Source organism: Talpa occidentalis, unplaced genomic scaffold, assembly GCF_014898055.3.
Source record: "Talpa occidentalis isolate TD23 unplaced genomic scaffold, MPIMG_talOcc4v2.1 talOcc4.11, whole genome shotgun sequence".
Taxonomy (NCBI): domain Eukaryota; kingdom Metazoa; phylum Chordata; class Mammalia; order Eulipotyphla; family Talpidae; genus Talpa; species Talpa occidentalis.
This window is the reverse complement of record NW_023601104.1, coordinates 64204225-64219713: the sequence shown is the minus strand read 5'-3', so window position 1 is coordinate 64219713 and position 15489 is coordinate 64204225. Positions and strand designations below refer to the sequence as shown.

The 15489-nt window shown below is 38.4% G+C and overlaps 1 protein-coding gene across 1 annotated transcript; it reads left to right on the top strand.

The window, feature by feature from the left end:
* The first annotated feature begins 767 nt into the window (after window positions 1–767).
* Window positions 768–14994, top strand: CNIH1 (cornichon family AMPA receptor auxiliary protein 1). Its single transcript, XM_037503369.1, has 5 exons — window positions 768–944; window positions 5786–5854; window positions 9728–9840; window positions 11849–11992; window positions 14081–14994. The coding sequence occupies exons 1-5, from the start codon at window positions 864–866 to the stop codon at window positions 14106–14108; spliced, it is 435 nt and encodes a 144-aa protein (XP_037359266.1). The 5' UTR covers window positions 768–863; the 3' UTR covers window positions 14109–14994.
* Window positions 14995–15489: the final 495 nt, after the last annotated feature.

Genomic DNA, 15489 nt, shown 5'->3' with positions numbered 1-15489 from the left:
TCTCTCTATAATTCAATGTCTATATGTTACACTGAATTGAAATGTAAAAAAAAAAATCTTTCTAGTTATATGTAGTGAGCAAAAACAGCTTATGGGGCGTGGTGTCAGAGCTCCTTAGCCAGGCTTATAAATAAGATCCTCTCTGACCTGAGCCCTTGCGAAGCCCTTTCTAACTCTCGGCACTGTCTCCGGCTATGTTCTACTAATTTAGAGCTGCTGGGAGTTTCACTTTAAGACATTAAGCTGTTTTTTTTTCCCCCCCTTTCATCTTTATGCCTTTGCTCATGCTGAATCCTCCTCCTGGACTGCTGATTCTACTTTCTTTTTGCCTGGACAATTTCTATTCATCATGCAAGCCTCAGTTTAGGAAACATTTTCTGCAGAATCCTAAGGAACGCTCCAGTGCGAAACGGGTGCCCTTCTCTGACCTTTACTAACATGGCACAGACATCCGCTAACAGGGTTACAGCACTGCAATGATTTATTTATTTAATGTTTATTTCCGACCCTATACTAAGTTCTCTCATTGCAAGTACTACCTTAGTCATTTTTGCATGTCGAAGGGGAAGCCCAATACCTGGGCCATACGAAGCACTCTTTCAGTAAGGACAAACAGGAGGGAAGGAAAAATCAATCCATCAGCAGCGCAGACAAAGTCAGAGCAACGCACATGCCGGCCACGAGAGGGCGCCCGCGCCCCCGAGCTAGTGCGCAGGCGCGCTGGGAGCTGGGGCGCCGCGGCGGCGGCAGCGGCAGCGGCGGCGGTCGTGGCTGTGGCCGGGGGAAGTGAATGGTTTTACCCAGAGGGCCGTGCGCCGCCTTTCTCCGCCGGCCCGGGCGCCGCTCCCCGCTCCTCCCCGGCCATGGCGTTCACGTTCGCGGCCTTCTGCTACATGCTGGCGCTGCTGCTCACCGCCGCGCTCATCTTCTTCGCCATCTGGCACGTGAGTAGCCGGGGCCGGGGAAGGAGGGCGAGGAGGCCGTGCTGCTTCTTCTCGCCCCGGGCCCGCGGTCGGGGCGGCGACGGCCCCCCTGGAGGGCCGCGTCCCGGGGACGGGCCGGGGCGGCGCGGGCCGCGCGGCGGGGGGTCTGCGCGGCCTCCGTGCGCGGGGCGCGGGCTGCGGGGCCCCGGGGAGCCGAGGCGTGCGCTGGCCGGATGGATGCACCCGCCGGGTCCCGGCGCAGGCCGCTCGCGCCGCCACTCCTCCCCCGCTGGGTGGGGCCGCCGCCGTCCTGGCGCGCCCCGCGGACTGCGCTCCGCTGGCGGGGCCCCCAGCCCGCTCCGCACCCCGCCCGCCGCCGCACATCCTCCTAGAGGGCGTCCCGGCGCACATCCCCCCCGGACGGCGTCCCGGCGCACATCCCCCCCGGACGGCGTCCCGGCGCACATCCTCCTAGAGGGTGTCCCGGCGCACATCCCCCTGGAGGGTGTCCCCGGCGCACATCCTCCTAGAGGGTGTCCCGCGCTCACCCCCCGGACGGCGTCCCGGCCCACGTCCCCCGGAGGGTGTCCCCGGTGCACATCCTCCTAGAGGGCATCCCGGCGCACATCCTCCTAGAGGGTGTCCCGGCGCACATCCCCCCGGAGGGGCGTTCCTGCGCACATCCCCCTGGAGGGTGTCCCGCGCACACCCCCCCCCCAGGGCGTCCCGGCGCACATCCTCCTAGAGGGTGTCCCGGCGCACATCCCCCCGGAGGGGCGTTCCTGCGCACATCCTCCTGGAGGGTGTCCTGGCGCACATCCCCCTGGAGGTTGTCCAGGCGCACATCCCCCTGGAGGGTGTCTTGGCGCACACCCCCCCAGGGTGTCCCAGCGCACATCCCCCTGGGGGGTCTCAGAGCGCAGAGGGGCATGCTGCGTGCCGAGCGGGAAGGACGTTTTCCCAATTATTATTTAATACAAATTGCCTTTCTTTTCGGTGTCTGCAGGACTATAGCCAAAATGAGATAGTCATAATCTTCTTTAGATGAATTTTCAACTCTACTTGTTGGAGGCTCTTCAAGTGGACTCTCCTCTCCTCCTCTCCCCCCCCCCTTTTGATTCTTGTTTCCTGCTGAACTTTGATGTAGATTGATTACTTTGTTGACTCCATCTTCGAACTTTCCCCTTAAATCTTTGCCAGTTTCTCGAGAGACTTATCTTCCTGACCACCTCCGTATTCTGGGTAGCTTGTTGTAGTAGATGTATTTTAAATTTGACTTTGAAAATGCTCAGAAATCTTAAGATTCTCCAGGGCAGCTTTTTTTTTTCCTTTTACTCACATCATGCTGCAGGATAGAAGCACTCCTCATTGATCCCTGTAAGGAACAAGTAAGTTACCTATGACGTAGTTCTGGAAGAGATTGTAAGGGTTTTAAGGATTCCTGTTTCTCTAGCACAGCATTAGAAACATCGAGAGCCTTCTGGAAATACTCCTTCATTAACAGTGTATCTCATATTTGCTTCTGCCATCCCCATATTTTAGTACATTCTGGATATTGGTCTTAAGGGAATGATTGGTCATGTTCACTCTGATGTACATTTCATTCAGGTTTCATCATACCCATAACAAGGATTTATCATGGAACATACGGGTAGGGGGCAGAGAGATTTAAATAGAAGCAATGTCTTGTGCAAAAAAAAGTCTCAAAAGAAGAGCCATAACACAAGTCCATTCCCTTTTGCTAAAGACTGTGTTTATAATTATTTTAGAATCCAACTGGGTGTGTGGTGGGGAATGCTTATATAGGTGTTAATTGCATCAGAAGTTCACTTGTCCCTGAACATCCTTGTCTGGAACCAGGAACTCAAGAAGCATTTTATGGGCTCCTGTTTGGTGGAAGAACAATAAATAAGGTATTTTGGGATGCAAACTAGTCCCCCCTCCCATAAAGTCTCTGATGAAACTGAAGTGGGTGGTTCCCTTCCATCTTTAGATTTGTATTTAAGTCACTTCCTGTGTGAGGATTGCTCTTTGTTTTCTGGCATCATGAGCATTCTTAGAAGAAAGCTTGAGATTGCCTTTTTATGATTTGAATTACATTGTGTTTGGCTTAAGGAAAACCTGAATTGCACTTAAAAATAAAATTGGTAGTTTAGTTTCAGCTTTGAAATGGAGGTGTCCAGGTGAAGTGGATAATTGTGAAGTCTATTGTAGAATTTAAAATCCATATAGTTTTCATTTTATTTTCTTAGGTTTAAGTATGTCAGAAGACTCATTAGAGATTTTGTGTATAAATTTCAGAAATCCTGTTGACATTGTTCCTTGTTGTGGAGGTTGCTTCCTATGCTGATGGTTACATCTGTCAGCTTAATCCTGATTCATGTGATTGATGATCTGTGGAGAACAGAGTTGGCAGAGTTGGAAGTGTTGATTTGTTTAAAAGCTAAAAATGTTAAAATTATTCCCTAAAATCATGCATCAAATTTGAAGGTGTCCTGAATTGCGTAGGTTGGTATCTTTAGGAATTAATGTTTTATTGTTTTTTACATTTTTGTGGAAAATTTGAACATCTTCTAAATGAACACTGCAAAAGATTTAAAAACCATTGCTTTAAGACTCTTTTCAGAGGGTTTTGAAAAAACTAGCTTATTAGCTCAGACAGAAACCCATTTAATGAGATTAAAAGATCCCTTGAAATCACCTGAAGAAAATGTTAGTTTTAAAACATGTTTTGTACTCTGCTGTTAAACTGGGTCTTTTCATAGGCAAGTAATTACTGCATTTGTGATCCCTGTCAACTCTGTTACTAAAATGCATTGGGAATATATCACAGATTATGTCAGATAACTGACAAATAATATCCATAGATGATCAGAAATTAGCATCCTCTGATTGCATATTTATGTTTTTAACATTTTTGTAGCCATCATTAGCAAAGGAAAATGACTTCTAGTCAGTTCCATACTTCTTAAAAAATTTACATACATATTTTACATCATTGTTCATTTTTGTACAATGTATGCTTGTATGCTTTCTCCTTTTAGGTTTAGCTCCTGTAAAATTGTCACCACCAATTCACCTGTGAACCATCACCATAGACTCTTGTGTTCATCTCTCCCCTGTTTTGATCCCTCTTCCTCCCCTGCCCTAGCATACTTGTTTTATATGCTTTAGTCTATTTATTCCTTCTTTTTTCTTCCCTCTGTACCGTTCGATAAATATTGATGGAACATTTAACTCAGTGCCTGGCACTATTTTAGATATAATAATGAACACAGCAAAAAAATCTTTGCACTCATGGAATTTATATTTTGAATGTTTAATTATTTACTTTCTATTCTTATTTTGAGGTTTTTTTTTGGGGGGGGAGGAGTGGATTGGTGAGCTTTATAAAATACTAGATATTAAAGAAAATCTTTTTATGAAGATTTTTCCTTTAACATGAAATAAACCAGTACACTAAAAGCTAGAAATATGTAACTCCATTGATGACTAGTAATACTGAGTAACACTGGCTCACATATACAGATACTATTCTTAACCCACCAGAGGAAGCATGGGTTAAATTCTCTGTCCCCTAGTTGACCAGTGGGAGCAAATAAAATAGCTCGTCCTCAGACTTGTTACCTCTAGCTTCTTACTTGGACACCTCTGTATGTTGATACCATGAAGTGGTAGATCCCCATGATTTGATTTTTAGTACATTTAGACTTTGAAATTGTGTTTTGTGACCCTAAATGTTAAAACCATGTTTCTCTAGTGTGTCGGCCAAAACATTCTTGCCTTGGATTTCAAGTGCATGGGATCTTTCTTTACTTACCACATTTGTAACTATCAGTCATCGCACCATGAAAAGCAGGGCTTTCCCTGGGCTTACCTTGCTCAGTCTTTAGCATGGTGACTGAATGAAATAACACACTTGAAATCTGGCTAGGTCCCAAAAGGAGGTCAGATTGATCACTTTCATGGTGGCCCTGAGCAGGGCTGCTCTTGCCTGTATGGCACCTATGGGTGAATTAGAGCACGATGTCTTTTGTGGTAGAAAAATCCTCTCTCCTAACTGGATAATGGCCCCTGGGGTGCAGAACCTGGCTTTCAAGGGTAGAGGGTCCCCGGCCAGGGTGCTTTGCTTGGCAGCAGGAGCACGGGCTAAATTGGGCCCCACCTAGCCTTCTGTCCTTTGCAGAAGCTGCCCTACCTATGTGAAGGGCCTAAGAATGACTTAATGTTCCTCTGTTCTAAGACCATTTCTTGCCATTTCCAAATTCAAGCAGGGCTTTGAAATACCTGTTTGGTATGCAAACAAGAATGAGAGTGCTTCTCTAGTTTCTCACTGAACATTGTAACTGAACAATGCACAAATGATGACAGACACTCACCCTGAGGGGCACACAATCTAGTAGGGGATACAAGTCTTACATAAATATGCTGCTCCAGGGTGAGAAGTGCCATATTGGCAACATTGTAAAGCCCTGTGGCATATGGAGGTTAGACAGGTACATAGTTTTTTTACTGCTCAAGGGAAGTGGGGAAGCCTACAGAGAGGAGTTGGCATAGGGACAGGGTTTTTAGGGATCAAGAGTAGTTTGGGTAAATAGTTGTGGGTGGGGGAAAGGGTAGAGAAAAATAACTTGAAGTAGAGGTATTGAAAATTGGAAATGAAAGTATCACAATGATATCAGATCATTTTAGTAATAGTAAATCTGATCCTAGCACATCTTTAGGTCACTGTAAATTGGTGCATGAAATGTTGGTATAGTTTTGCTTTTGTTTACTTTATTCAATTATTGTTTGGTGATGGGACTGATTTCTTTCTGCTCTTATTCAAGTGAGAAGTCCTAACTGTTTTAATTTTATTTTAGATTATAGCATTTGATGAGCTGAAGACTGATTACAAGAATCCTATAGACCAGTGTAATACCCTGAATCCTGTAAGTTACAATATAGGATTTTGCTTTAGATTTTTCAATTTTTTTGCTTTTAACTTGATATAATTTGAAAGTGGCCAGTATTCTCAGTAGCATGATATGTTTATATGAAGTAGGCAGGATTTTTTTAAAAATGCTCTTTTTCCTATCATGCTTGACTATTCTGACTATTATTAATCTGCTGGTGATCTTGTCAGCTGTCATACTAACATTCTTTCAATCTGCTTTTTACATTGTCGGCCAAAGACAGTTGAAAAGGTCAAAAAGATTAAAAGAGTCAAAATTGCATTAAAGGTGTGTACTGCTTTTTAGTTTAATGTTTTAATGCTACATTCATTTTATGGGGAGGGTTAGGGCATTTGTTCTTGTAATGTTCTGTTCAGTGTGCTTGTTCATATGCCTGTTGAGGTTTATGATTTTGTGAAATTTCATATTTTATGCAAATGTTTGCTTGCTGGCCCAGTCAAGTAGGGAAAGCTGTTAAATGCTTATGCATTTCTAAAAAATGTCATAGCCATGGGCACTTCTATATTAAATTATTTGGTGCAGTGTTTGAAAGTTGGTTAACATAAAATGAATTTAATAGCTGATGAGATTATTACAGTGTTGTGACTTAACTGTGAGATAGTATGCAAGTGGTTTTTGTTCATATCTGATTTTATCTTTGATTATGCCTGTTCTGGAATTAATTTATTCTTTCAGTTGATGTTTATTCAGGGCTTTTTATGTGGATAGCTCTCTTAGACTGAAATATTACAATAATGCTATAATACTTGAACTCATGCTGCCAGAATTTTGTAGATAGAAATTTGTATGCAACTTATCTACATAGTTATTTCTAATAACTATTCACTTTAAATTTCTAAAACAGACCTGTCTTTTTGGAAGTTCTGAGCTGTGAAGGATTTAGTTGTAATGTGGCTCCATTGTATTTAGGGTTTTTTAAAATATATGTTTAACTTCATTTTGTTCAGTCATTTAGGAAGATTATCTTTTAGCTTGTTGATTGGTTAGAAACTGAAAGGTTGCCAAAAAAAAAAACCAAAAACCAGCTGTGGGTAAATATTCAAGAAATAGGATATAATAATTCTTCTTTAAAAATAATTTTGTATAAAGTGATAATGCATTAGCATGCTGCAGGGATTTATGTAGAAAAGGGTCTATAGAGTTAGTTTGTTGCTTTATCATTGTTTCTTAGATAAATATGAGTGGTGGAATAGATTTCTAGTTTGTTTTTAAAGAACTGATACAGTAAGATTTGACTGTAGGAACCTTTAAAAGTGTTAACTTATTAGCTGTTTCTCTCTTATGAAACAAATATAAGCTGAATTTGCCTTTTCATTGGAAGATAGTGTTCACTGTAAAATATAAGTTTAAACTAATTAATACCAAGAAACCACAGGAATGTCTTCTTTTGGCAGCTACTTATTAATAGTGTTTCTGTCTCTTTTGGCTTCTCATATAATTCAGTGGATGAGGTTAACACTCGTTGACATCAGATGAGGAGTTTCCTGGGTGCCAGGCTCCATGTTAAACTCTTTACCTGGGTTTTTTCATTCAGTTCTCTTGACAGTCCTCAGAGATAGGTGTATTGTTGTTCTCATGGATAGGAGAGCAAACTGAGGGTTAGTGAGGTTAAAGCACTTTATTCAAAGTCACGTAGCTTAGGTCAAGCCAGAATTTGAACCCAGCCAGCCAGTTTTTAAGATCAAGTTCTTTTATTTTCCTAATTTACTACAGATTTAAGAGTAATTTCTATTTAACGTGTAACTTGTGATTTCTGGTTTTTCTTGATGGAAAGAAATTCTCACTTAGAAAAGATAAGTGCCTAGGATATCCTAATGCTGCAATATGTTAGAAGGAAGTTTTTATACAGAAGTTGCGTTATGGATAGGGTGCCGATAATTGGCTTAATAGCTGTGCATCTGACAGTTTTCCCTATTTAAAATTTGTTTTGACAATTCTGCCAAAGTATGGGGGAAGACAAATATTATTTTCTTAAATGTGAACCTTAACTGGAGAATACTATGTGCATGTTTAAATATTATTATTTCAGCCATATTTGCATGAGGTATTTTTTCTGGATACTAGTTTTTGTATAAACATTGGTTCCTAAATGAAATATTTTTTGTGCCACTTAGGAAATTTCTACTTTAAAGAATGAGGACTGGTTTTTGAGAGATGGATAATAAAAGTTTTTTTTTTTTTTTTTTTTTTTGAGGAGAGAGGAGGGGTTTGGCATTTATTTTGTATTAGAGCTGGTAGAGTTGCTGATTATTTCACTCTTACTAAATATTGTTTAAGAGCATTAGGCTCATGCTATCAAGATGACTCTCTCCCCATACCTCAGTCTGTAAGTGTAACATTAAAACTTGGGTGATAATTTATGTTGTTAGATATCAGTTGACTTTTAGAGAACTGAAATGGGTTTACTATATTTTAAAGGGAATCATATATTTTAAATGAATATTATCAATGGCAACTTTAGTGGAACTTTTAATAAGATGCATTCTTTCCTGGTTGTTAGTCATTGAGTTTCAGATTTCCTGCAGACATTTTCTTGTTTAGAGACTGTAGATGTTTCAGCTTGGTCTTAATAAATTCTGACTTAAAGGTTCTTGTTATGTACAAGTTTATATACATATACAGAGTTTATATTTTGCTATTTACTATAGTGCTTAAGTTTATATTAAATATCTGGTTAGTGGTGTAGATTATTGACTTAAATGGTATTTCATTTAAAATAGTATTTATTAAAAACATCACTCTATATCTTTAAATTGGAAATACTTATTTGGGAGCATTTGAAAATGGGCTTGAATATATAGTATAATTACATTATTTCTACAGCTATAGTTTCTCTTCAAAGATGATTTTATGATGCTAAATACATATAGTTTTAATTTGATATGATACAGACATCTGAGAAATAGATTTGCAGCTGTGACTTTGTAGCAAGTTCTTTGGTTAAAACTTACAAGGAAAGATTCTTGTATTTTTATTTAACAAAATCATTAGGCCGAACTCTCTAGAATGAGAAAGGTAATTTAAAATAAAGCTCTGGCTCTTGGTCATTTTGTAAAAAGCATTTCCTTGAATAATTTTCCTCATGAAATATCATCAAAATATTGACTGTTTTTGGAGGTCTGAGTTCCTACTAGCCTGCTGTGTCTGTAGCATTTCATTGGAAATCAGGCTTAAAGGAACAGAAAGACATGTAAAAATGGAGATTCCATTTCTATGATTTAGGACTCAGTCTTTTCCCTCCTACATTGCAGAAAGCAATCGTTTGCATCTATGCATATTAGTGTTTTTGCCCCTACCAACTGTGCTCAGATTATTGGCTGTTGGCTTCTCATCAAAAAATTACTCTTGTGGTAATGTGATGTGGTTTGCTAATTATTATATATGTAGCATTCCTGGTTTCTGTTAAAGGCTTAAAATCAATAGCGGGTAAACTTATAAAGGGAAATTTTATTTTTGTGGGTTTTTAATATCATGTTGCATGTGATTGAATACCTCGTTTTTGTATTTTTATCATTGTTGAATGGTGGGAAAAAAGTATTTTGAGTGTTTAGCAAGAACTATGTGAACCTTCTGGGTGGTAACTTTGTATAATTTAAACTATTACTTAATCTTAGTTTTAAATTTTAAGTTCTATTTTGTAGTGTGAGCTATAGCCTATGGTCAGTTTGCTTGTCCAGCTTTTGGTGAAAAGTTAATGAACATGGAGATAAAACTCAGTAGTTTCTTTTATCTCTAATTCTAAAAAGACAGTGATTGTCATTATGAAAACTTGGTTGCCACCTACTTTCCAAATTAGCAGTTGACGTAATACCAAGGCATTTTGATAACTGGCTCGTGTTTTTCTTCCAGCTTGTACTTCCAGAGTACCTCATCCATGCTTTCTTCTGTGTCATGTTTCTTTGTGCAGCAGAGTGGCTCACACTGGGTCTCAATATGCCCCTCTTGGCATATCATATTTGGAGGTAATATTTAAATATACTTTTAATACTTTTTTCTAATTAAATTTTAATTATACTACAGTTGATATGGTTATCTTATATGCTAGTTAAAATTAAAACTGAAAATTAGTTGGTATTTATTTTTAAAAATCATGTCAGTGAACAAGAAACTTAATTATCTCTTATGGAGCTATTTTATTATTCATTAAAGGGTTGTTTTTTTAAAAAGTGGTGTGACTTGCAGTAATGTGTGCAGGAATGAAACACACAGCTCATTGAGTCTGTGCCTAAGTAGACACTTGTGTGAAACCACCCCCCGATCATGATATCCAGCAGTTTCAGCTGCTTCCAGGCAAAGATTCCCTTGTGTCCTATCCCAGTCCATTACCTCCACAACTCTTAATGAGAGCCACTGACCTCTGTTAACTTAGATTCATATTGCCTGCCTTTGAAATTTGCATCGATATGTACATGTTAGAATAGCTAAAATTAAAAAGACTGACATTACCAAGTGCTGACAGGATGTAAAGGCAACTGACTCTTACACTGAGAGTGTAAATCTAATGGCCAGTTAGAAAACTATTTGGTGATTTCTTAGAATGTTAAAAATACTTCCCATCCCCTCGCCCTGTAGAGTGTAGCTATTCCAGTCCTAAGACTTTATGAAGACTTATGCAAGGATTTCATAACACCTTATTCACAGTTCAAAAGTGGAAATGAAACCAAATACACAACAAATGAATAAAAAGTAATAGAAAAAATAATTCAGTGTTAAAAAGGGACAGATTAATATAAAACATAGATGATCTCACAATTAATATGCTGAGTGAAAGAAATTAGAGAGTAGTATTGTATTATTCCATTTATATAAAAACCTTAAAAATGGGGGCCTCCCTGGTGGTGCAAGTGATTAAGCACCGCACTATGAAGCAATCCGCAGCCTCTGCAGCACGAGTTCGATCCCCGGCCGGCCAGGGAGAAACCCACATGGTGAGGCTGATCTCTCCTGTTTCGCCTGCTGCTCCCCTCAGCAGTGTATTTCAGTCAATCTGCCTGTTCTGTTCCCACATCTGTCTCTGGTGGATCCTCTCACCCCATCCCCCCACATCTCTGGCCTGTACCCCAGCTCTTGTATGCATAAATAAATAAATCTTTAAAAAAAAGTATTTTTAAAAACCCTTAAAAATGTAAATTAATAATGAGGGGGGAAAATGTATTAGTGGTTTTCTGGGGCCAAGAGAAGAGGGAGAAATGAACTACCTGTGGGAACAACAAAACTTTTGGCAATGACAGAATTCTATCTATTATGTGTTGGTGGTTTCCCAGTTATGTATGTCACAACTCATCAAATTATCTGATCTGCATGCAGCTTCTTGTAAATAAATTGTGTAAATAAAGTTGATATTAACTTTAAAAAAATATACAGTGTATGTCTAACTTGTTTCTTCATATTTACTTTATGACTTTAAATTTGGTTGTTTATAAAAGATGTTCATATTTCATAACTTCTAAAAGTTATATAGAATTAGTGTTTTGTTTTAAATGTGTATATCAAAATCTCATTGCCCTCAATTTTAATGAAGTATATACATTATATATAGTGAAGTACTTAAGAACAAAGTGCATTATGTCTGTAACTGATTCTAACATGGTTCTGGAAAAAAAGTACGCATATTTAGAGAAAGAGAAGGGTGAATCAAGTGTGGTAAATGTGATGTGTTCTTGTACCTTTTCTATAAGTATAAAATTGTGTCAAAATAAAAGACAAAAATCTTATTACCTTTTCACAGTGATTCCTTTTTTCTTGGGTTTCTCATAGTGTCAAGGAAGCCAGATGTAACTTCTTTGGCTTTCCTGTTCTGCTCATTAGGGCTCTAGCTTTACAATTAAGATGGCAAAAGGAAATAACCCCACCTAGAACTAAAACTACTTCCCTAAGTAGACCATCTCTCCTAGCAAATAGCAAAACCCTCCTTTCTGTCCTGCAGGTTTGCTCCTTTTTCTGAATGCTAATGCACTGCATTTATTACAGGTATATGAGTAGACCCGTGATGAGTGGACCAGGACTCTATGACCCTACGACCATCATGAACGCAGATATTCTAGCATATTGTCAGAAGGAAGGATGGTGCAAATTAGCTTTTTATCTTCTAGCATTTTTTTACTACCTATATGGGTAAGCTTTAAAAATAATTTGAAAATATGGTTTCACTTTGCTGCCAAAAATGTTTGCAGGCATTGTGGTCTTAACATCTTAAAATCCACTTGAATGATTCAGTGTCTTGAGTGTGTAACTGGTGATGGCAGAGTGCACATTCTCACTCGTTGACTGTGAATACTCGAGTGCTTGGTAAACAGCCAATTGGCGTGCAGTCAGAGATAGTATTTGGTCAGGGATTTGGTCAGGGATGCTGCTTCTGAAGTTATCAGGCACATCCGGGCAGTCAAGGACAATCCTCATTCTCCATGGCAAAGAGAGATTATGGTTATCATCATTGGGAGGATAATGCTGGGTGAGTTTGCAGAAATGTTTTGCTTGGCTTCAGTGTCTGTCTTAAGATTGTGTTTACTTTTTTTTTTATATCATTCTTCATAAACTTTCCGCTCTGCCCTTTTTTCTCTGACTGGCTTGATCTGAATGCAGGCTTACAATATGGTGTAAGATTGTTACAATCTGTTGATCTGTTCAATCTTACAGGATGGTGCAATTACTGATTTCTCTGCCTTTATATAAGCCATGATACACTTATCATTACTCCTCCAGGTCAGACTCAATCTGGGCACTGTTGACATTTTGTACTCATAGTTCTTTGTTGTGGGGAGCTGTGCTGTGCATTGTGGGATGTGTACCAAGTTGCTGGCCTCTAACCACTAGTTGCCAGTAGCACCCCCTTCCCCAGGTTTAATAACCAAAAATGTTTCTGGACGTTGCCAGATGCCCTGGGACAGATGACAGAATTGGTCCTGTGAACCACTATTCTAAGTAAACTATAGATGTAGTTAAAGTGGCTGCTTATTAAAAAGTGAAAAGGACATTCTCAGGTGTGGAATTAAAATTTCTCTTCAAGCTGTACAAATATACTTTTCTCACCTTCTATTGTAACATATTCAACTGGAGAGGGTTTCCACCATATTTTTAAAATATTAATAAAATTAGCTGTACAAGATGAAATGGTTACAATAATTAAGTTTCCATTCTCTTTTCATTACTGGAAAACTTGCTAAGTATTACATGATAGGCTTGTATTCATGTTTTTCTTTATAGTATACACATTTGATTCTAGAAATGGGTGAAGGTATTTTTATGTTTTTAGAAGTTACAGTTTCGATACTGAGTATTCATTAGTGCACCTACAGGTGTTGCTCATATAGGAAACAAAGACAGTGATTAGTTCTGAAAAGTGAAATTCTAATTTCCTGCTTATTTTCATTTTTTTAAGATTTGGTAGCATGTCTGAAGCAGTATCGGTATAGTAGATACTGTAAACATTTGTTAATAAAAGAAAGAAAAATATATGACTTGAATACATGACAGAATTGGAGATGTGCAGTTGTGGTAAATGGTGACACAGGACATGGTGACACAGGACCTTCATTTGTTTTTTTTTAAGTGTCTCTAGAGTTAGCCCACCTCATTGTTTTGTATTTCCATTCAGAGGGAGATGCTTTTGAATCATGCCTTCCCTACATCATTCTTACAGAGTTGCCCAGGCAACCTAAATCAAATGGTTATCATCTTGGTTTTTTATTTTGCTCATTTGTACTCTTATTTAGCCTTGCTGCTATGGCCTAGGACCTTTCTGTAATGGGAAAGTTCCTTAATTATTCTGATCCTTAAAATAGTGATAATAATGGTACCTACCTCTTAGGATTGCTTGGAGTATCCAGTGAGGTCATGTATATAAAAAAACATAAGAGCCTAGCATGACGTGAGCCCTCCTGAGATCCTCCCTCCTATTATTAGACACAACAGAGCAGTGGCTGTTTCATTTCTGAGCTCTGATTCCCCCATAAAGCTTTCAGCTGTGCTGTTCCACTTGCTAAAATTGGAAGGGAAATAGGGGGCAACTACAACACATGCACTGAGCCAAACCCTACCTTCGGCAGAAGCCTGTAAGTGCAAATTTAAAATCATACTTTGAACTTGTCACTGGCCTTTTCTGTGATGGAGTAATATCACAAAATAAAGTAGACTCAATTTTTTGGTGCTCTTGGTTTTTATAATTGGGAATGTTGGAATTAACAGTCTTTTTCTTCTTTTCAGCATGATCTATGTTTTGGTGAGCTCTTAGAACAACACACTGAAGAATTGGTCCAGTTAAGTGCATGCAAAACGCCACCAAATGAAGGGATTCTATCCAGCAAGATCCTGTTTCCAAGAGTAGCCTATGGAATCTGATCAGTTACTTTAAAAAATGACTCCTTATTTTTTAAATGTTTCCACATTTTTGCTTGTGGAAAGACTGTTTTCATATGTTATACTCAGATAAAGAATTTAAATGGAATTACGTATAAATTAATATAAAATGATTACCTCTGATGTTGACAGGTTTGAACTTGCACTCCTTAAGGAACAGCCATAATCCCTTGAATGATTGCATTAATTATTGACTGTCCTTAGTCCATTGGAAGCTTTTGTTTATAGGAACTAGTAGGGCTTATTTTGGTTTTTTGAAATGCCATCTAATTATAAATTAGCTGTAGATATCAGGTGCTTCTGATGAACTGAAAATATATATCTGACCTGTGGGAAACTTCATGGCTTTCCTCTTCTATCATGTAGATGATTATATATGGATACATTTACAAAAATAAGAAAAGTGGGATTTTTTCCCCTTTGACTTGAATATTATCCCTGTATATTGCATGAATGAGAGATTTCCCATATTTCAATCAGAGTAACATACTTGCTTTAATTCTTAAGCATAAGTGAACATGGTATAAAAATATATGCTGAATTGTGAAGAATGCATTTAAAGCTATTTTAAATGTGTTTTAATTTGTAAGACATTACTTATTAAGATATTGGTTATTATACTTATTGTTCTGATCTGGTGGTAAAGGTATTCTTAAGAATTTGCAAGTACTTTAGATTTTCAAAACTGAGTGAGAGAGAACATTGTATAACCATCCTGCTGTTCCTTTAGTGCAATATAATAAAACTCTGAAATTAAGACTTATTTTCAGTGCATTGTTTTAAAGATTACAAATAGCTATTTCTTAAAGTTGCTTAATCCATAATAAAGACATATTACTGTCAATTTTTTAAAAAGATAGCAGAGAATCATATTGTGTTATTTTTTTATACCATCCTTGGACCTATTAAGGAAGATTTTAAATGGGTAAGCCCTTCACCCTCTGTTATTTCACAAGATTCATGAATCATAAATATTGATGGCATAGTATCGTTTTTCTTACCAGTTAAAAAAATTATTAGAGCACTTAAAATGTTTATTTTTTTTTTCATTTTTGAAATAGCAAGATTTAAGGTAAAGCAGATTTTAAAGTCAAATAGCTTGTATATTTGTTTGCGTTTTGCTGCTGCTTATAAGGCAGGTAAATTATGGCTTGAATGTTTTCATAAGCATTCTTGTGCTGTATTTGGGATGAGGCAGTTAAGTCCTTTGAACAAAGGATCAAAGAAAACCAGTATATAGAATACTACATAATGAT